Raw genomic sequence first — 21,886 nt, forward strand, 5'->3', positions numbered from 1 at the left:
TAAGTCACACATACAAAATGATCAAAGAAACCAAGATAGAAAGGGAACCCTCTTCCTTGTGGCAAACGTGAATCCTTGCTACTTGAAAGGATCTCTATATATTGGTATTTATCAAACTGCCTTATTTTTAAACGGGTCCCCAGAAATGTCTAGTGTCTGGCAAAGTGATACATTTTTAAATAGCATTCCTTGTAAGCAATGTAAGAAACTACACAAACTATATCAGGACAAAAACTAAATGAAGACTATGTATTTAAGGCTGCTGTAATTACTGTTTAATCAATAAAACTTATTAATTTGATTTGATAATTATAGATTTCTCATATTTTTCAACTATAAATTGTGAATTTTATACCACTTCTGTAATTTGGATTTTCCTTATTAATAGGCCTATCAAAGATAGTAAGCACAAGGATATCATGGAGCTTAGGATAAACTACCTTAAATTTTACTGTTGAGAATGAAATGTCATGTCAGAAACAGTAGCCGTGGAAAATGGCTTACTGTGTGTATACCAGTACACACAGAACCTTTCTCCTCCTCCACGGGCACAGTCTTTACCAACTCAGTGTGCGCATGCTTTCAAGGAAAACAACACGTTGTTTGGCTGCAAATTTTTTTGTTAAATAATTAAGCTTAGCTACAGAAGTTAGCATTCTACTGGAAGCTTCTTCAGTTGTCTGACCTGTTTATGTAATCAGAGGTGTTTAGCCTTGATAGTCCAATTTATTGGAGTTGGAATCTGGATGAAATGTTTAGAAATCAGGGGTTTTTTCTTCAAGAGGGCCCAGACCCCAGCCATCTCAAATCCCAGCTGTTGACCTTAGACAAAGTTCTTCACCTTCCTGAGGCAGTTTCTTCTTTAGTAGAATAAGGTTATAATGGTACCTACTTAAGTAGCTGTGAGTATCAAATGAAAGAGCAACTCATAGAAATGGGTCAGTGCTGCATCTGCATCCCAGAATCATGCTGGACCATGTTGGTTTTGGATCCATAGCAAGCCATCTGCAACTCAGTATAATAGAACTATTTAAAAAAATCTGAGATGCAGCCACATGTGACTATCAGATCTGTCATTTACCATTTTAGAAAATATCATCATTTAGTATCTTAGGGCATTTTCTTCTCCATATAAAAACCACCAGTATAACCCACACTAGAGAAAGTGAAATTAAATTTTTAAGAAAGAAAGCAGATGCTCATCAGCTTTTGGGGTCTTTTAAACATTTGCTGAATTGAAATGTGCCACCTATTCGTTTATAGCAAATATTCTAAATAGTACATGTAGTGTAAAATACTTGTTTAAAATCACTGATGTTGAAATCTTTAAAAAGTTTAGGTTCTCCATCTGAACTTTACGCTGTGTTCCCTAGATCATTGTTCTGTGAATAACATGAACCATTGTTCATGGTAGGGACTTTTAATTTAACCATATTTACAATGAATAAAGTTACTTTTAATCTTTATGCTTATGCAGATAGGTTAGCTTATTATTGTCAAGTTGACATTATTGTTAAAAACTATCTCCTGCTCGATTTTGGTTGGTAACCAACTATAAGTAATAATGTGAAATGCTGTGTTTGTGCCAAAGCTCTGTTTGGTGGCATCAGTGTATAAATAAATGGACTAGAGGTGATTGTGACCTGGGGGGAAATATTTCTTTATTTATTTAGATATATATTTAATATAAAACATACCTGTATATAATATCTATAAATATAATATAGAAATAAATACAAAATATATGTCTGAATTATATACATATATATATTCATGCTAGTGAAGCCAACAATTTTCCTCTTCGGTGACATCTCTGTTCCCCGTCTTAACTTATCCATAGGACTTGGGGATCAGCTGACTGGAAACAATCATAATTAAACAAATAAAACTATCAGATTGTACAGCTTTGAGCATTTTATGTGATTTCAGATTCTTACCACAATCCTTAAAGAGTTCACTTAACGTTGCTTTATTGCATGAGTGTGTTGTTTGCATTTTAATAGATTTGTTTTATTACCCCTCACAATTTTTGGTGCATGTTATATTAACCCTCTGTAAAAAGTCTGTTCCTTTTAAAGCTGGAGTGCACTTGTCAGAGAACGCTGATGAGAAGGTGACTCCTTTGGAGAGTAGCATTCCTCCATGTGGCTTTACAGAAGTCATAAACAGATGAGTAAGTGACACTCTGTTTCTTTGTTGCAGACATGCCAATATTTGGTCTTTGTCCAGCCCATGATGATTTCTACTTGGTGGTGTGTAACGACTGCAATCAGGTTGTCAAACCACAGGCATTTCAATCACATTATGGTAAGTGGTTAACTATTTGAAAATTACTTTTTAAAGGGAAAAGTGGGGTTAGACTGCAGGCCAGTCATGGCACATAACATCCCTCCTTTCACAGGAAGTAGACTGTCGAATTCATAGAGAGGGTTAATACCTATCAGATGTTGGATGTTTTCTGATTTTTATTGAAAGTGATCTGCTAGTGATTTTCTATTTTTTTTAATTGAAATTAGGGAAAGTGTATTTTATAAGTTGTCTCTTGAAATACCACACCTATGTTTCCTTCTTGAGTCTCTGGTTATGAATTTGGTAGATTTTAAAGTTAAATACACAGACACACACACACACACACACACACACACACACACACACAGTATAAAGGCATGGGCCTTTCTTGAAATGTGATTTCGAAATTTCCAAGTTCAATAGTTAAGTAGACATTTTTAAAATACTTGTGAGTTGTTTCCTCATTGCTCTTACCAGTATAAATGCAAGCTCGAAAACAGAAAACAGTGAGTTCTAAGATTAGAGTTTAACTGAAGCATCTTAGGAATCAAACTAGAGTTGAGTCCTAAGCGATAAAAAGGAGCAACCCCGGCAGCCTTCTGGAACAAGAGCATTTGATGCAGAGGGAACAGCCAGCTCACAGTCCTGAGGCAGACACTGTGGCTGAAGGGTTAGTGAAGAGAGAAAGGTGGGAGCTAGAGGAATCCAGAGTTAGAGGCAAGAACCTGCTAACTCTCAGGCCAAGGTAAGAAGCGGTGTGGGGCGTTGGTTTGTGTAAGGAAGGGAGTGACACAGTCCCATCTCACTGGGTGATTTGCTGGAGAGGAGTTCAGAGGCAAGAGGTAGCACTAGGCTGAGACTCAAGTTGGCAGTAGAGCTGGGGAGACTGTGGAGCTTGGAGATGTTCTTAAAGCCAGAACTTTTAGGGACTACTGTTGTTTTATGAGTCACACCATCATAATCAACATCCCAACATTTTTTCCCAAGGAGTATATCTTATATTTAATCATAAAAAGGTTCTGAGTTCTTGCTTCTGGGTGAGGTCCTGTGGTAGTCACCAAAGTGAGATAAAAAAATTAGTAAGAAACTCTTTCTGCAAAAGACTCAGGCTAGCAACAGAAAGGCTGCTAGTCATTTGGCAGGTACTTTGGAGTTAAGGATTTTGAAGCTGGAATATCCTAGATTTAAACTTAAACTTACAGAGCAACCCTTTTTGGGTCCCCTCTTACCCTGAGGGAGCTGTCTCTTCTCACTCTCAAAATAAATAAAATAAATAAATTCAACCCCCCCAAAGCAATATGTTATTACTTTGCTTGAGCAAGTCATCTTGCCTTGGAGTCCTTTCTCATAGTATGGGGATAGTGATACCCACCTCATTGGGGGGGATTAAATGAAAAAACCTAGGTGAGCCCAGGCCTAGGATATGACTGATAAAAGAGGGAGGGCGAGAGCCAGGTGGTTGAAGACACAGCTGTGGATGGATGCAGGAAGTGTGTGTCTAATATCATAACATAGTCACAGCCTTCAGAGTAAGGAGGGACACAGATCGTCCTAGATAGTAACTCGGGGAGGACTCCTTAGAGAAAGTAACCTTCATGTTAGGGTTTGAGAAGTAGAATGAGTTGTTTCTCCCCATGTAATTTTTTTCTCAATTTTTAAACTTGGAATACATATCCATTGTGGAAAATGCAGAAAATATTGTTTTAAAATAACCTGTCGTCCCCTTAATGGGAAGTGTTTGGATGGAAATAGAGAGGACTGCCACATATGGGTGCACACCGAACGCCGTATTTGGTGGCCCCAGGCTGACAACAGGGTGATGTGAGTAAGCTCAGAGGCAGGAAATTCCAGGCAGCCTGGAATGTGCTGCACAAGAGCCGCCATTGGCCACAACTGATGTACGCACGTGTGAATAGGCCTTGTGCAAAGTCAGGCTGGGACTGGCTCACAGGGCCTTACTGCCCACAGAGTCCCCTGCCCTTGATGTGTGCTGGTGGAGACCTATTGCACATTTTTAGAACTATGAGCTAGTAATGCTTCAGAGAATTGAGAAGTAGAGCAGATTAGAAGGAAGAGCCAGAGGAAGGGCTTACTTTTTCTAGGGCTTTCTTAGGCAGAAATAGGCCCTCTTGGATGTTTCTTCAAGGAGAACCTCACTCAGTGGTGACAGTACATCTTTATGGGGTTTTAAAAATCTTCCTCTTGTCTCATTATTAGAATGATAGTGTGTGAGTGAGAAAATCCGTCTTAAGATCCTATGTCTACCCAGTCCCCAGCACAAGGTGCCTGACAAAGCCACTGGGGAAAGAAGGGGCGAAGTCCTTCCAGGGGCACGAGAAATATTAGAGATGGAAGAGGAGTTTCTGGCAGGAAGGTGAGGGCCTGGTACCTGAGTGCCTGCTGGGGAATGTGGAAGGGGTGTCGTCTTTGAGGCAGCAGTGGAGAAGAAAGCTGGTGAGATCACAAGAGTTTGTTGTCGGGGGCCTGGGAACAACTGCATGAAGTAGAGGGAGCCCCGTGTGCTGGCCTTGGAGTGACGCTCACAGTTCAGCCACCGTCTCTTCTGTCTTGAGGACAGGGGTTACAAAGGAAAGAGTATTTTAAGGAGCCTTTCTTTTTGTTGAAATTTCAGAAGGGCAGTTCTTGCATTCTCTTTTTACAGTTAATAACAAAAAAAGAAGTGTTTTTCAAATTCAGAATCTTTCTGAGTTGCCATCGTAGCTTGTTAGAGTACCGATACTCCCTGACTGAGGAGTTACGTCCTAATAAACCCATGGTGAGTTGAAGGTATCCTGAGTTACAGATGCATTCAGTCCATCTAACCTCCTGAACACCCTGGCTTAGCAGCACCACCCACCAGGTGTGGTTGCCCCGCCACTGCCCCCCTCCCCATGTTGCTGCTTGATGCTGTTGCCCCCGAGTATCACAAGAGATAATTGTATGACCTGGAAAAACTGGAAATGGTTAAAATTTAAAGTACAGTTTCCACTGAATGCCAGATGGCTTTTATACCATTGTAAAATCAAAAAATGGCTAAGTTGAACTATTATAAGTTGTGGACTGACTGTATTAGGAAGAACTCCTACCTGCTAGTTTTTCTCTTTTTGGATGAAATTGGTGAACATGTGGGGGCAGCTTTCACCTGTCACTGGTATTCATTTGTGACTTTTACAAATGAGCAGTTGTTACAAAATTCAACAGGCAGTTCCTTTAAAACCAGTGCTGCCAGTACAGGAAAGGACACTAGTGTGACAGCAAGACGTGTGTAAATCACTTACGTTAGTAGTAAAATTATTGTGAATTAGTGAGCAACTTATTATCCAGAGGAGTAAGAGGTCATATGCTTTCGGTAGTGAGCTGCCTTTGGGGGAAGTAATGATTAACCAGGATTTCCACTTGCAGTGATGGCGAGTGATTGTAGTGTCATTTTGGCATCTTCAGGTCTCATAGTCTGATTGCTTTCATATAGATTGCTTGCTTTCTTAGAACTACACAGTGATACTGTTTTCTCAGTGTTTTAGTGTTTTGGAATACTCGTCCAACATGCCCTCAGTTACTCAGTGTTTTTAAAAGCAAGATGCGTCTTACTGCTAATTTCAGATTTTAAAATATAATTTGAGGCAATAGACCTGAAGCCTGCTGCACATCTGAATCCAGGGAGCTTTCTAAGTGGCAGAAGCCCCAGGCCCACTCAGATCACCACATCGGAATCTCCAGGGTTAGAGCCCATGAGTTGGCAGTGCAGACCCGCAAGCTGGTCAGAATTCATTGCTTGCACAGCAGATATGGTCCACTCTGGTGGAGCTGTTGCTGTGTACTTCCAGGACTGGCATAGTGACACACACTATGACAGATTGTCACTCAGATTTGTCAAATCTAACCATGAAAGGAGGCCCCTGCTTTTTTAAACTAATTTTTAAGTCCTTGTCGTACATTCAGGAAATGTCACATTAATACCTCTAGAACTTTTTTTTTTTTTGGCAGTACTAGGGATTGAACCCAGGAACACTTTATCACTGAGCTACATCCCCATACCTCCTTCCTTTTTTAAAAAAATGTCAAGGCAGTGTCTTAAGATGCCGAAGCTGGCCTTGAACTTGTGATCCTTCCGTGTCATCTTCCTGAGTTTCTGGGATTGCAGGTGTGTGCCACCAGGCCCAATTGTAAACCTTTTAAGTATGATGGAGGCTGGGATGGTGATGTTCCCTATAGCTGTAAGCACCATTCTTTAGAAGGAGGGCACCTTAGTTGATCAGTTATTTGATACATTTGTTGGTCTTGTGCCACTGGAGAGAATAAACCGTGTGGTCCTGTTTACCTACGTTTGTTCTGGATCTGAAGAGATGGGGACAGGGTAAGGTTAGGGAATGACTTGTGGGGTGCCTTTGGGGTGTATACTGAGTGGGCCTCCCAGTGATTCCCCTAGAGTGCAGGTGACACTGCCCTGTGCTGCTGTGTCGCTGTGTTGGCTATAAAGAAGGCCTTCATTTCTCTCTCAATTATGCAAACACGGGTAACTTTCAGGAAATAGATAAGCCGTGCTAATTCAGTTTGGACAGGTACCACATTTAGAATCGCTGCTCAAAAGTCAGCCGTCGAAGTGATTCTGCCTTAGACGAGTTAGGCTGATCTACTTGTTAACATTTTCAGTCAACTTGAATCTTGAGCAAGGCCACCATAGTAACATGGGGCTCAGCCATCTTTTCTCAAACTTGGCATCAAGTTCTGGCTTATTATTGGCTAGCATATTTGCACATGATAATCTTTCTTTAAATTAAACCGCTTTCATTCAAATAAATCCATTTATAAAGAAAAGCTTGCTAGAGCCATAAAGCGTGTTGACCATAAAAGATAGTAAATGTAAAACAGAGTGAAAAGAAGACCATCAGCTCCCGTGCTGATGCCTGTGCCGGTGCTGGCTCGCAGCAGAGTGGCCACAACAAGTGTCATCCACACACAGGGTGCTGCTGCTATAGGAGCTGGAAGAGATTTGGAAAGGGAGAAAGCTGCACTTGTGATTTAATGCTATTAATGTTGGGAAGTGACACCTACTCCATGTTTTGGGAAAAACCAGTTTACAGTATTGGACTTGACTTCTTAGATATCAAAGGAAACGACTACAAAGATCAAGCCTAGCACTCAGAAGTCCAATTGTAGAATCTCTTGTTGATCTGCAAAAGAATCTCAGAAGACAAAAACCATTGTCATTCGTTGTTGTTGCCGTTACATATGGAGCCACTACTAGTCACTATAAGTAGTCTATTGATGAAGCCTCAGTGTGGGACGTCTGCCCCTCAGACCTCGGTTCACAAAGGGAGGTGTCATAAATCAGGCTTTTTCATTAACTGTGTAAAAGTGGCTTTAGCAGAAACCCTTGCTGTGATCTTGTCGCTTTCTCCACATACCATTGTGAACCTTCTTAGATGAAGAGTTGCACATGCGTTGCTTGGACTTAATGTCCCCTGACGTGCACTGAGGTGCTTTGGAGTCTTTGAGATGCCAGCGTAAATTGTATTTGTGAAAATGTCCTGTTCATCTGAGAATGAGTAAACTACTTGTGAGAAATCACACATGCTTTTTTGAGCTAATTGTTTTCAAAGGATGTTAGGTAAGGACAAAAAGAGGCCTACTCTGGGAGAGCTGGTGGATGGGCTGGCGCTGGCTGGGGTGCTGCTCCTCACTGTTGACAGCTTTTCTCTTGGTTGTGACCAGAAGTCACCATTGTATATAACTAAGGTACTTTGGATCACACAGCCAAGGTTGTGCTATTTAATAAAGGACACAGGACTCTTCTTTTGCCATCTGATGGCCCTAGATATGGAAAATAACAACTTAAGGTATTTATTGAATAAGTTATTTTATTTAACATTTTGGTAACTATTTCTGAATGAAAAAATTTTTTTTCTTTGAAATGTGGTAGATTTGGCCAATGTATTTGTATAATCTGAGTCTTTTTCTACTTTGAAATTTTCAGTGATAATTAATCTTTTTAGGAGTAGCACTCATTTAAAAGTCCACAGACTAATGATACATTTTAATAGTACTTGATGATCTATAAAACTTTTTGCACGTATTACTTCATTTCCTTTTCTTAGTGGCCCACTGAGTGAATTTTATTCCTAGTTTACAGATGAAAGTCCTAAATAAAATCTCGCTTACACAGATAAAATATACCAGGCCACGTTTTCTGGCTATTTCTCTTGCACATAATGAGGATTGTGTATAAAAAGGATGGCTAGAGTTAAGAAAGTCTAGAGAAGATATAATGAATTCCACATGTCACCAAACTACCAGGAGACAGATGTTCTAGTTCAGGTAGAATTTTTAAGTTTGCTCAGAGTAGCTGGAAGAGTAGCTAGATCAGCACCGTGGACCCCTGATGTTACATCAGAGGGAACATTTAGTAATTCGAAGATGTAATGGTAGTAGGTAGATGTTTGGATCAGCATAGTCATTGGATTTCTCTTCTGCCTCTTCTGCTTTATTTAACCCCGAATCGAAGCAGGTCTTCAAAGCCAAGCCAAGCTCCTCTTCCTTTCTTGTATGGGCCTCATTACATTTTGTAGAGACTTGGTCAGCGTATTTATTTCTGCGGTCAGAATAAAAACTGAAACTTGTTACAGAGAAGTAAGTACTTGGCTCTGTTGCTTCAGAGACGCATGCCAGGCCCTCCTCCAGCAGTCAGAGGATGAGCCAGGGCTGGAGCTAGCCAAAATGTGCACATCAAAATGAGTGACGTCAAGATGAACCTTAGTTTAACTCTCAAAGGAAACTCCAGGTTGCTGGTTTGACCTAAACTTTTTTTGTCACTTAGTAACATGATGTAAAATAAACACAGTGAATTTTTTTTTTTAACCACAAGCTGAATAAGTGCTAATGAGCTTTTTCAAATTATTTCAGCAGCATCAGATAAAGGACTATTTATTCTCTCTCCAGCTAACATATTTTGGTGTCTTTTTTCCTTAGTTGTAAAGGAAGCGGGGTACTTTAAACTGTTGTTACTTACACCATTTGTAGCAGCAACATTTTAATTTGTAGTTATAAATGTATTGATTTTTCCATTTATTGATACCTATGCCTTTATTAATGTTTTTACCTTTGGGCTTACTGTTAAAGAAACTAAACAGATCAGTAGGGATGTTATTCATGCATTTAACCAATATTTATTGGGCACCTATTATATGCCAGGCATTTCTCTTCACTGAACTATAAAAGCATTGTTTCTTATTTCATTCAGTTTGTATTCTGATTGGAGAGGGTGGAGAAAGGTGAAATAAGGTTATTTCAAGTAGGGATACATGCTGGGAATAATGTGAGAGAGAGAGTGCTGGGCAGGCCACTGTAGATATTCAGAGATATATTTCAGAGATAAATTCAGAGATTTTCTAAAGATTGTAGGGGTAGGAAATAATTACTGCAGTGATTCCAAGTTTGGGGGGGTCATTGATTCTTTGTAACTATTTATTTGTTTTGTTTCATTTTCAATGAAAGAGTGATCTAGTCATAAAAACCAGGAAACAAAAGAGAATGTGCTCCTTTTCCTGGGACTTCTCATGTCCTTATAGAGGAACAAGAATTTATTCAAGGACAGGGGTGTAGCTCACTTGCCTGCCATGTCCAAAGCCCTGGTTGGATCCCCAGCTCCACCAGAGTACAAAAATTTATTGATTCAGCTGGGCATGGTGGCACACACCTGTAATCCCAGCGGTTTAAGCAGTAGAGGCAGGAGGATCGAAAGTTTGAGGCCAGCCTCAGCAAGTTATCAAGGCCCTAAGCAACTCAGCGAGACCCTGTCTTTAAATAAAATATTAAAAAGGGGTGGGATGTGGCTCGGTGGTTGAGTGCCCCTGGGTTCAATTCCCAGTCCCCCTGCCAAAACAGAATTTGATTCAAAACAGAGATCTCACATATCTTGGTTTGTCTTTAATTATTGAAGTTTATAAGGTACATTGTAAAAGACAATTAGCCAACAAAGATACATATGCAATCAGAATAAACTGAGCTCCTCCATCTTGCTTTTGGGGGGATGGTTGGACATATCTACATTCTTGGAAACGCACTAGGACCCTAGTAAAAGTGTTGTGTGCCTGCATACTCCACCCCCCTCCTTACACATTTGAAAAGCTAATCTGTTGCGAGCTTCCCTTTGTCACTGAATCTGCCGCACTGTCACTTGTGCCTGTAGTTCTGATTTATCAATGTATGTGAAGCTGACCAGTCCTCTGCCCATGGACATGGAGACTGTCAGTGCTGCATTTCTCTACACAGTGCTTTTAGAATTCTTCCTACTTTGGGAATGTCTGTCCTTATTTCAGCCCATTGATTCTCCTCATGGAGGGTAGTCACAGCTGCCCACCAGGTTTGTACTATTGTGACTTAATGAACTGCTTCTATATCTCATAGTATCAGAGTATTTGGAATAAACAATGTAATTTTTTTTTTCCTGCTACCAGGGATTGAACCCAGGGGCGCTCAACCACTGAGCCACATTCCCAGCCCTTTTTTTATATTTTATTTTGAGACAGGGTCTCACCGAGTTGATTGGGGCCTTACTAAGTTGCTGAGGTTGGCTTTGAACTTGAAATCCTCCTGCCTCAGCCTCCTAAGCCGTTAGGATTACAGGCGTGCACCACCACACCTGGCTAAATATATGCAATTTTTGTCATTCATATAAAAGGGAGAATACTTGGAATTCTTTTTTTTAAGGCAGGCTTTATAAGAATTACATAGCAAGTTAATTTTATACACACACATTCAGATTTATATTTGTACACCCTCATATGTATCTGCATTGTTAATATTCACCAGGGCCAGTTTTGACTTGTCTACTATAACACATAGACTCATTAGCTGTTACAGGATGGTTGTGCTTTGGATTGTAAAGGGGACATTCTGAACAAAAATCCACATTTTTGTTATATTTACTAAAAAATGTTTTTCCTGACAATCATTTCACAAGACTGATTTGTGTGTTGACGTTGAAAGCACACACCTGCTCTTTGAACCCTGGTAAGCTGTGATCTTAACTTCTGACCAGAAGAGGGAGTATCTCCCGTGTCTCTGTGCTGAAGCACCTACTACCTGGCTGGAATAACACCCCATTAACACACATGCTGATCCAGACCCAGGAAACACCCTGCTCCAGGGCTGGTGGCTACGGCTCAATCCAGCTGCTTTTCTCCCTGTTTCACATTGTGTGCTTAGAAATCTTAGTCTTTAGGTTTACTTCTACATTTGTTTTTAAAACAACAGTTCTCAAAACAAATCTCAGAATAATTTTATACATTTCTTTACCTAATGTGTTTGAAAGTTTAAGAAATATAAAGATCAGAGAAGGTAATTATCTCAATATAAAATAAGTTCAAAACCAATCAGTATGTCCCTAATTGCACATGATAGAGTTCTTTACCCTTCAGGTCCAAAATAACTTCCGGATGAAACTTGTCTCACTGCCTCTTGTACTTAGTATTTTCAGTAGATTGTTAGAACTCTTAATATTCAAGATTCGTGAGAGCCTTAGAAAGTTAAGATGTTGTTTGCCAGTAGTTAATCTGCCTTTCTTCTCTGTGATTCTATGTGGTATTCGAATCTCCGTCTGCTTAGCCAAACAAATGAAATGAGTGACATAATTTCATGCTTCATAAATTTTTCTTCCACTGCTTTCACTGAATTTTGCAATAAAAATTACTAAACCACTTTCACTATAGATGTTTTTATTGGCACATAAATATATTAAGTACATGGGCTCATATATTTTTACATAAGTACACAAGTGTAATCATCACAAACATGCTATTTTTGGTACAGCCTACACTTATTTCATTGGCTCTTTCTGCCTCCCCGCCTTCTCCAACTGCCGCAGTCCCCTCTGTAAATCCTAACTGCATTCTGAGTTAGCATAACCCCGTGTGCAGCCTTGCACATTTCCCCATGCTCCATAGGCACAGAGTCACGAGTTTTTGTTAGTAGGGGCTTTTCATGATAGTGTCATGAAACGGATCCTGTGATGCACACTCTGTCCCTGTAGTCAGCTGTACTTAATGGAAGGCCACTCACACACCAGGATACCAGTAACCCCCTCTTCTAATGGCTGCCTGATGCTCAAAGGTGCGGCTGTGCGGCGGCTTCCCCTCTGTGGACATAGCTTTGTTTCTTGCCTTTTGACCCCGTGACAGAGCAACTGTACCACTCTGGTACCTATACCCTTAACTGCTGGTGGCTTTGTTCTTGTTGGGATACGTCATAGGACGGAATTTCTGGCCCATGAGGATGGTCCCTGCATCGTTCCTAGCTGCTGCTGGATTGCTTCAGAAAAGCTGTAGTGCTTTAGAGCTCTCCCAGCTGTGTGAGAAAGGATCGCCACCAGAGCTGGTGTTGTGTGGACTTTGCCAAACTTCCACTCGTTTCTAAAACCTTACAGTGTTCCTTTTACATATATACACATGCAAATATCATTAATTTTTACTTGGAAGAAAATTTTTCAGTATTTTAAAACAGGGTAATATGAACTGATAGGAGGTAAAGAAGCATTTTTTAAAATATTCACTTGAATAATGACAGGAAATTTCCCTGGCATCTATGGGAAATTTCTGTTTCATTTGTATGGGATATACATTACAGAAGAAACCTAGTTCTCTCAAGCCAGTTTTCATCTGCAAAACGTGTAGCCTCCTAAAGGATAACCATTTTGGATGAGATTAATTGTGGGGCTAAGAGAAAAACTGTTGCCAGTCTTGTTTCACACTTCTGTTGCTTGCATTTGGTGTCATTGGTCATCTTTTCAGTGTTCATTATGTGTATCAAATAATGACTGGGCTGAGGTCAAACCGTGGTTTACACAGAGCCAGTGGAGATCAAGTCATGAGGGTCTGTTCCGTTTGCCTGCCTTATACATGAAGTGTGGCTGAGGCCCGAAGACCAGGTGGTGCCAGCCAGAGGAAGGCTGCTATGTAGTGGCCCCCGCCCCGCCCAGGTGAATGGTCCCGCTTCAGCTCCATCTCCTGCCTCTCCTGATCCAGCACGAGCACTTCATGAAGCCTGGATGATAGCATGGCAGCATTTCTTGGAAAAGCTAATCCGATTCTGGACAGCAGGCTCCTGGGTCCTCAGCTGAATGAATTGCTCGGTATTTCCAAGTTTGAGAATACTTTCTTCCCCTTTCAAGTGCTCCTTGGCAGCAGGTGAGGAATGTTAAAGCTCCTGTAAGTGCCAATTAAGGCCAATTATAACTCGCCCAGCCTGCCGACAGTGGAGTGGAGTTCGTGGAGGCCGGCACTCCTGTAAAATGGAGAACTGGCTGCCCCTGGTGACAGGGATGCTTGATAACTGCCAACAGCTTGGTCTGCTGCCCTGCAGAACCCAGAGTGGTTGTTGTCTTCTCGGGGATTCAGACTGAAATCCCAAGATCTGTGAGGGACTTGATTGATTTCTGTAACAAATCTCTTTCCTTGTCTTTCTCTCTCTCTCCTCTTCAAATGATGTCGTGCACCCTCTGGTTTCCCCTGGGGTGTGCTCACAGTAGCTGGTGTGTATTGAACATTTAAGATGTGCTGGGCATTGCATTACATGCATTAGCTCATGGACTCCCCACCCAAGTCCTGTGGGAGGAGGCAGTGTCACCTGCCAGGTGAGGACAAAGTCTCTCTCTTACCCAAGGCTAGAAGGCTGCCTGCACCCCCTCCACCCACACCCTCACTGCCCACGGGGCCTGCGGTGTAAGTATGCTCACAGAAGAACTTTATCAGTTCTGGACTCCCTTCACACCTGAGTAAAGCTGATGTGTGTGTGCCATCCAAACTAGAGCAGATTCATGTCGTTCTTGCTCTCTAAAGCATGGATGTTGCTGTATTAAAATTATATTTTAATTAATATTATTGTTTTCTTAGGAAAAAAGAAATAGGACCATATCCCCAGACCTAGAAACTTAAATATAAGCATCATGAGATTTAATATCAAAATAAACTTTATTTGGATAGGATGCTGGAAAATGACTTAAAGAACTTAGGAATAATGCTTTCCAAGCAGAACAAAGCAGTATTTGTTCAGTTTATTCAGAGCATTGAAAGACATATGTGGGTGTTTAAAACCTTAATCTGAGCTTTATTCCCAGTTTTTGCATATTTGTATATATAATATAATACAGTGTATTAAACTGTATTTTCCTGACCTACCATTCATCCCTTTTCCGATGCTGGCAGCTGGCATTAAAAAAAATGAATTCACATGACTTCTGTGTTGCTCATGTGGAATTAAATGTATGTGTTTGTAGCATTTAGGAACATCTGAAATTCACCCTGGTTTTCATCAGGGTTACACACAGAAAGACTTCATCCCCAGAACTCTCACGGATGGGCCGGTTCTTGGGCCCCTCCCCTTGATCCCAGTACTATGACCATGAACATTAGAATGGCAAGCATTTGTGCCACAGGGCCAGAAAGGACTGTTGGTGGCCAAGTGCGATGGACACAGTGATGTGAACTGAGACTGAGCCCGAGAAAGGGCCTCCTAGTGCACGGCTGTTCTGCAGCTGGCAACGTCAAGGAGATCCCTTGGCTGCCACCTTGGGCAAGGCAGGGAGGCAGTGGACAGTACTAAGACCTGGAACATTCAGGCCACACATGGAAAACCAGTGAATTCACCTGAAGTCCCTATTTTTACTGATTAACTTTTGAAAAGATTTGGGACAAGTATCCTCATGCAGTGCTTCTGAGGTCTACTGAGGCTCATCCTCTCTGCTCTTCAGTGTCTAAGGCCACCTTGGTTTTGGACTGGATGACTATGGCTGTTAAGAAATGTGACTTTTTTTTTTAAACAGTAGGTTTCAGAAAAATCCCTGGATCTAATATCATGTCATGATTGGAATCTGAATGTAAAAATAATAAAGAATTGTGGCTACCATTAGGTTAGCCTGATTAGAATTTGTGTCTTGTTTCATAGTGCCATTTCTCATGTCTCAGATCTCTTTCCTACCTTTTCCTGGCTCCACATCATTTCCATGCATGTGATTCTTGACTTTTGACAAATATTCTCTGTAGGGTGATGATGGGATTCTCTAATTTTTCCCCCACTTCTTTTCATGTTAAATTTGTTCATTCTGATCTCTCAGGTATCTGAACCATCATTAACATAAAACTCGGATCAGTTGGCAGTTTTTTTTTTCCCCTTGTCTGTTTGACAGTAAGATTTGTTGATTCACAAGAGGGGGAGTAATCATGGGGGTAGGTATAATAGGGCTGAGATAGGCAAACAGCCAGACCAGTAAACAAAGAGCCACTTGGGAAAATTTTTGGATTGAAAGTATAGAAGGTCCCCAGCTTTAGTGGTCCAGTGATTGAACACCAAGCTCAAGGCAGTTGGCAGCATATGAAATTATGCATGTTTTGAAAGTATGCAGAGAAAATGGGTCAAGATTTTTGTTACTAGATTTAGAAAAGCATGCATGGGTATAAGAAACTTTTTTAAAGTGTAGTAATTATAGATAGTATAAGGGAAATAAAACATGGAGAAAGACTGCTATTTATAGAAATATTTTAACTTTAAAAACCTGTAACTCTAGCAAAGCTTAAAACTGTAGGTTTTATGATTAATCATGTAAAATTTTTAATATACCTGTCGATAGCAGTGTCACTTTAAAAGCATTTGGGAAAATTAGGGTGTGAGTAATTCACATTTTAGCAGGTTAGATTTGTAAATTCCATCTTCTCCAGTTCTGGCAGTTGCCTTTCAAATAGAAGGATTAATTTACACTGGCCGGGACGCCTTGTATGACCATATTAGATGAAATTAGACTCCACCCCCTGTTTTCTGTTGATCTGCCAGGACCTTTGTAATTCAAGTGCTTTTTACAGTAGTAGCAAATGTTACATAAGCCCAAACATGGAGCATATTTGGAGTTGGTGGGCAGCCCCGAATCATGATGCAGATCTTCGGTAGCGAATGTGCAATGAGGCACGGCCCAGTTCTGTGAATGGAAGGTAACAGGACGCCTCCCCAGTGCAGCCCTTCCTCTGCGCAGGAGCTGAAAGCTCCGCTGGGTAAGTTTGCCGAGGCAGTTTTCTGAGGCTGGACTTGGCGCAGGGCCCAGTCCTGGAGGAGTGTGTGGAAGGTGGGTTAGGTCTTCACTAACACGACATAGGGCCGCAGAGGGCCTCCTGGTGTGTCCTGCCCTGCCTGCAGGCCCCGAGGGCTGCACTGCTAAGTGGTGGCGGGAGGGAGTTCTGCAGAGCCAGGAGATCAGAGTGGGTAATCGCAGCAAGAGGGATTAGCTGCTGCAAGCTGTCCACAGGAGCCATTCTGAAATGTCATTTGAGCGATCTGGCCAAAGTTCAAACGCAGACAAAGTCGAGTTTGCTATTAACTCCAACAAAATGCTGAGGTTTGCACCCAACGGTTCCCGTATCTCAAAACAGGGAGAGCATTGGTTACAGTGCCCTCTTTAAAAAAAAAAAAAAAATGGAGGAACGTTGTAACACGCTTTAACGCGTTAACTGTTTTTTTTTTTTTTTCCCTTTTTCTAATCTTGTGGTGAGTGAGGTTTCATGACAGGCAGTTCACAGTTTCCTGTAGAATGTGTTTGAAAGCTGTTTTGTCAGATACTTCAAATCCACAGCAAAGTTTCAAACAGAACACTGTGTCAAGAGGAAGAACAACTTCAAAATACAAACAGTCACCCTGGGAAGTCATTCAGTAACTTAAATTGAGTGTATAAAAATTTAATTATGCACTGACTGCCAGAAAAGGCTTTTTTTCCGTTGTGGTGTTAAGGTAGCCAGCAGAGCTGAACTGGTTCTTCCCTACCTCTTGCCTGTCTTTACGCAGGAAGTGAGGGGACAACCAAGTTCTTGAATTTTCACTGGATTCGAATTTCATGGCTTCTGCAGTAATCAGCTGGACTGGATGGTTTTAATTGAGGTTGAGACTTTATTCCCAGTTGTAGGATTGAAACTACAAATAGATCTCACACCTTCAGCCAGATTGCTATTGTTGATGATTTTTTCTAAAAACTCTTGTCAGGAAGTTTTGGTTTTGCTGTTTCTGGTTTCATTTTTGCATATCACTTCGGGTGTTTTTTATTTGTTCACAGCCCCAGCCTGAAGGTGGAGCAGATACTGTTTCTCTCTTCAGAAAAAGAAAAAGTAAACTGTTGCAAACTCATTGAAAACATAGGTGTAGTTAAGTAGCTAATGATTCATTCCTTCCTTACTATGGAATGCTTAAGCATAAGTCTCGGGCTTTGTGAGCTTTCTGTGACTGCCGTGTTTGGGATCTTCCAGATGTTCCTCCTTTCTTTCTTTCTTTTTTTTTTTTTAAAGAGAGAGTGGGGGGGGGACATAGAGAGAATTTTAATATTTATTTATTTTTTCTTAGTTCTCGGCGCACACAACATCTTCGTTTGTCTGTGGTGCTGAGGATCGAACCCGGGCCGTACGCACGCTAGGCGAGCGCGCTACCGCTTGAGCCACATCCCCAGCCCCGATGTTCCTCCTTTCATCCAGAATAAGTTAAATGGAAAGGGTACAAACTAGGGGAGTCAGCTGTGGAGATGGTGACTGAGCACAGCACTTCAACAGACAGTGCTGTCTTTCCTTTGCACCTTGGAGTTGCTGCTCTTCCTTGACCTGGGAAGATGGGACTCCCTGTTGGGATTTCTACACAGAAGTTTATTTAACAAACAAACAAAACCAAGAAAACTCTAATTTTGAGTTTTATTAGGTTTTTTTTTTTAATTCTGTTACTCCCTGCATGTGTAAAAGTTGGGAGTGGTAAAAGCAGTTTGTTTTTTAATTCTCTTTTTGCATTTTGATGATAGCTCTGTTATCATTCATTTGAAAAAAACTGTGACCCAGACCCAAAATGGGACCACAGAGATGCTTATGTAAAAATGGAATATGATTCATGCTTGAATTGCACATGGTATAGCAATGTTGTGTTGTTGAATTTTTGAGGCACTTTTTCCTTTAAAAGATAAAGGACTAAATCAAGAGATCAAGCGTAGCCAAAGAGTGACGGATTTTAGGGTTCTCCCCCCCCCCGCCCCTGCCTTCTTCACATGTGATTCCTGAGAACTAGAAACATTGCAAGTGCATGGCAGTGTGGGAGGGAGAGAGAGAGGTGGCTCTTTCAAATGACGTGCATCACCTGGTGAGGTCATGTTTGTTTCAGGCAGGGTGATTTGTTGCTGTTCTGTGTCATTGTCATTTGGGTAACACTGTGCTTCCTGAGGACAGCAGGGAGAAGTCCTCCTGGCTGTTAGCAAAGTACAAGTGTCAGCCAGCTTCTGCATGGCCTGGTGTCTGTACTCGGAATCTGTGACTCCAGGACCACAGAGGTGGCATGAGAAGTTGGGTGGCTGTGTTTTGTTCAGAGCAGTGGCAGCTCTCCCCCACCCCCAAAAGTAAGTGTGTGTGTGTGAGTGAGTGAGAGAGAGAGAGAGAGAGAGAGAGAGAAGGGAGAGGATGCAGATGATAGCCCCGTGCCGGTCTGCGCTGCACCATGAGCGGGATAGCGGGAGTTTAGGAAGGGCGCCCTGCAGGAAACCAGCTGGCTACCAGACAGTCCAGTTTTCCTTGGGACGAGCCATCTTCTGGCAGCGATTCTGCCGAAGAGGTGCTGCCCCGACAGCCAGCGTGGTCAACTATTACAACCCTTCTTTGTCTCTGCCCTTCCATCCCTGTCAGAGAAGCCCTTGGATGCCTTTGAAAGGGCTTTTACAAATGCTTGCAAAGAGCTACAAGTTAGGCAGAGGAGGAATACCCCCCAGATATGCAGTAAGGTTTTTCATATTTCTCACATACTTGAAAGTGGAGTTCAGAAAGAACAAGTCCTCTTGGGAAGAATTCCTGGCAAGAAGATTATTTGAAGTTGCCATATTTCTGCTCCTTTCTTAGCAACATTATTTACAGTCTGTTCACGCCTGGCCCTTCCCCCACTGGAGTGGAGTCTTTCTCCCTTGTAATCTGCCCTTTGTGATCTGTCCCTTTCATGCAGCCTGTGTGAATGGGTGTGCTGCAGTGCCGCCCAGCCCAGAGCCGGGAAATGCCAAGAGACCCCAATACTTCAGTGGGGCCTTTATTTCCGTCATAAAGCACTGACTTGAAGGGCTTGATAATTTGATTATAGACCTTTAGCGAAAAGTTGTTTCAAGTGGCCCAAGTGCTGTAAATGACTCTCTCCTGCACTTTCCTCTTATGTTTTAATTTAAAAGCACCTCTGCATTGGGGAAGGACAAGTGCATTTGGCAGAGGTAGTAGAGGGAGACTCATTTGTTAGGGCAGCCAGTGCTGAAATCATCCTTTTCAGTGGAGCCTCTCTAGTGGAAGTGATGCCGAGTGCTTTGTGGTGAAGGCTCTTTTCTCAGTGTTTTCAGTGCCTTTCGTAACCCTCCTCAGCCAGTGGTGCTGCCTTCTGCTGGCCCCACTCTTGGCTAATTGTCCTTTGAGGCGCTGCATGGCAGAGGTCAGCTCTGGAGTCCCCAACTCCAGATGTACATGTCCCTGGGACATCCTGCCCATGTGCTTCCTTTTCAGCAATTAGGCAATACCTGGCTGTCTCTAGAGTAGTCTAGTCAAGTGCCTGGAGAACCCAGAGGAAAGGGATCAAAGGAAAAGCAGATGTGGAGTTAAGAAGAGCCTCTGACAACCAAGAATGCAGGAGGGCTGTGTTGCTGGTCTGGCACACTAGTGCTGCTGCTCGAGAGTCAGAACGTGTGCAGGGAGAGCTGGCAGTGACCAAAGTAGCTAGAAGCTGTTCATTGCTTCATGTCCCTGTCTGGGCTCATGGTATGACTTTAAGTGTTATACCAAGGATCTTTTAATAGTTATTGGGAAGATACATATGTTATGTTATCTCCTTCATGGGGCCCAGAGTCAGTGTTTCACAGATATCATTGCTCCGACCAGTACTAAATTGGCGTCTACTCAGCCACTATATTTACCTAGCAAATTGGGTAAATAACAGTCCAGATTTTAAGTTGATATTGCTAAAAGCTCTGAATAATAATTCAGTTGTGAATGACAAAAGTTAGCACAAATTGATGTGTAAAAAGAAGTGCTGGAAATTATATAAATAGAAGAAGGGTCTTGATTTGTCATCTCTTCCAGGTCCTGATCTAGATGTTTCTAAGTAGTCATTCTCCCATGAGAGACACATGATGCTAATTGACACCTCACAAGTTTGGCAGCCTGAAACAGAAGCATGACAGACAGTTGTGTTGATTGGGAGCTGTATGATAGCATATAGCAGTTATTTTTCATCTTGGACATAAATAGTTTGATTCCTTTACCTTAATGAATGATCCCAAGTTTCTGAACTGAGTTTTTGATAAGCACATTGTGACTTGGTAGGCCTGACCAAACAAATAGTCTGTGCGTATTTACCTGTGTTTTGCATTTTATAGCCATGAAAGCTTGATTATCGAAAGTCTTTGCTTTACATTGGAGTGATTGTGGGGTGTTTTGGGAATGGGGCTGTCAGAGACTGCATGAAATTATACATTCGTTGAGGCATAAATTGTCATTTTTCCTAAAGCCTTTCTGTATACAGAGTGCACACTGTTTAAACCTACCTGACTGAATCTATCCCACGGTATGAATTTCATTCAAAGAAAATTGTGGGTTATAAGAATTGTTACTTTGATAATCTGCCTAAGATTTCTACCCTTGGATCCACAAACTGAATTGGAGACTTGATCCTTACCTTGTTGCATTCTAAACCTGCAGTCTGCCCATCCTTCCCTTCATACTAGGGATTGAACCCTGGGCCTCTACCACCCAGCCCTTTTTAATTTTTATTTTGAGGTGGTCCTCCTAAGTTATCCAGGCTGGCCTCAAAAATAAAATCCTCTTTCCTCACTTTTCCGAATAACTGGGATTACAGGCATGCGCCACCATTCGCTGACTGCCTGCAGTTCTTCCTGAATGTTTCCTGAGCCCTGTCAGGAAAATAAGCTGACTTCCAATTTAAGTTAATTTAAGCTAAAATTAAATTTTTTTTTAAACAGCATTGGGGATTGAATCCCCGGGGGCACTCTACCACTGAGCTATATCCCTAGCCCCACTCCCTTTTATTTAAGGTGGAGTCTACCAAGTTGCTCAGACTGGCCTTGAACTTGTAACTTTTGATCCTCCCGCCTCAGGCTCCCAGGTCACTGGGATTAGAGGCGTGTACCACACACCTAGTTTGATTATCCTTTTTGTTTAGTGAGAGTTCATTTATTATAAAACAGATGCTAAAAGTTGTTCCCCTGAGCTCCCTGAGAAGAGCTTAGTATAGAGTTTCCAATTTACAGTGATTCAGTTTAGGATTTTTCAGATTTACAGTGGTGTGAAGGCAATGTATATTCAGTAAAACCACACTTCAGATTTTTAATTTTGATTTTTTTCCCCCCTCTGGGCTGGAAATGTGTGATTTCATACTATCAGAGATGCTGGGCAGCACAGGATCCACAGTTTCTAATCAGTGGCTTGGTGATCAAGGGAAAATGACCGCTCTCCTGCGGTGTTCTGTAGGTGCATTAATGTGGTTTTTGACTTATGTTTTCAATTTATTGTGGGTAAATTATTGTGAAGTAATCCCATTGTAAGTCGAGGAACATCTGTAT

At 41.7% G+C, this 21,886-nt stretch overlaps 1 protein-coding gene across 7 annotated transcripts in view; it reads left to right on the plus strand.

Moving 5' to 3' along the window:
- ATXN7 (ataxin 7) overlaps nt 1–21,886 on the plus strand; it is a 138,464-nt gene that overhangs the window by 88,088 nt on the left and 28,490 nt on the right. For 6 of the 7 annotated variants that reach the window (XM_081284979.1, XM_081284977.1, XM_081284976.1 and 3 more), the window contains one exon: nt 2,203–2,307. In XM_081284979.1, the coding sequence (XP_081141105.1) occupies nt 2,203–2,307 (105 nt within the window). Of the gene's footprint in view, nt 1–2,202; nt 2,308–16,170; nt 16,323–21,886 lie in introns of those variants that run through there. The other variant, XM_081284982.1, reaches the window with a different exon arrangement.

This window comes from Spermophilus citellus (genome assembly GCF_964194105.1).
Source record: "Spermophilus citellus genome assembly, chromosome: 3".
NCBI classification, from domain to species: Eukaryota; Metazoa; Chordata; class Mammalia; order Rodentia; family Sciuridae; genus Spermophilus; species Spermophilus citellus.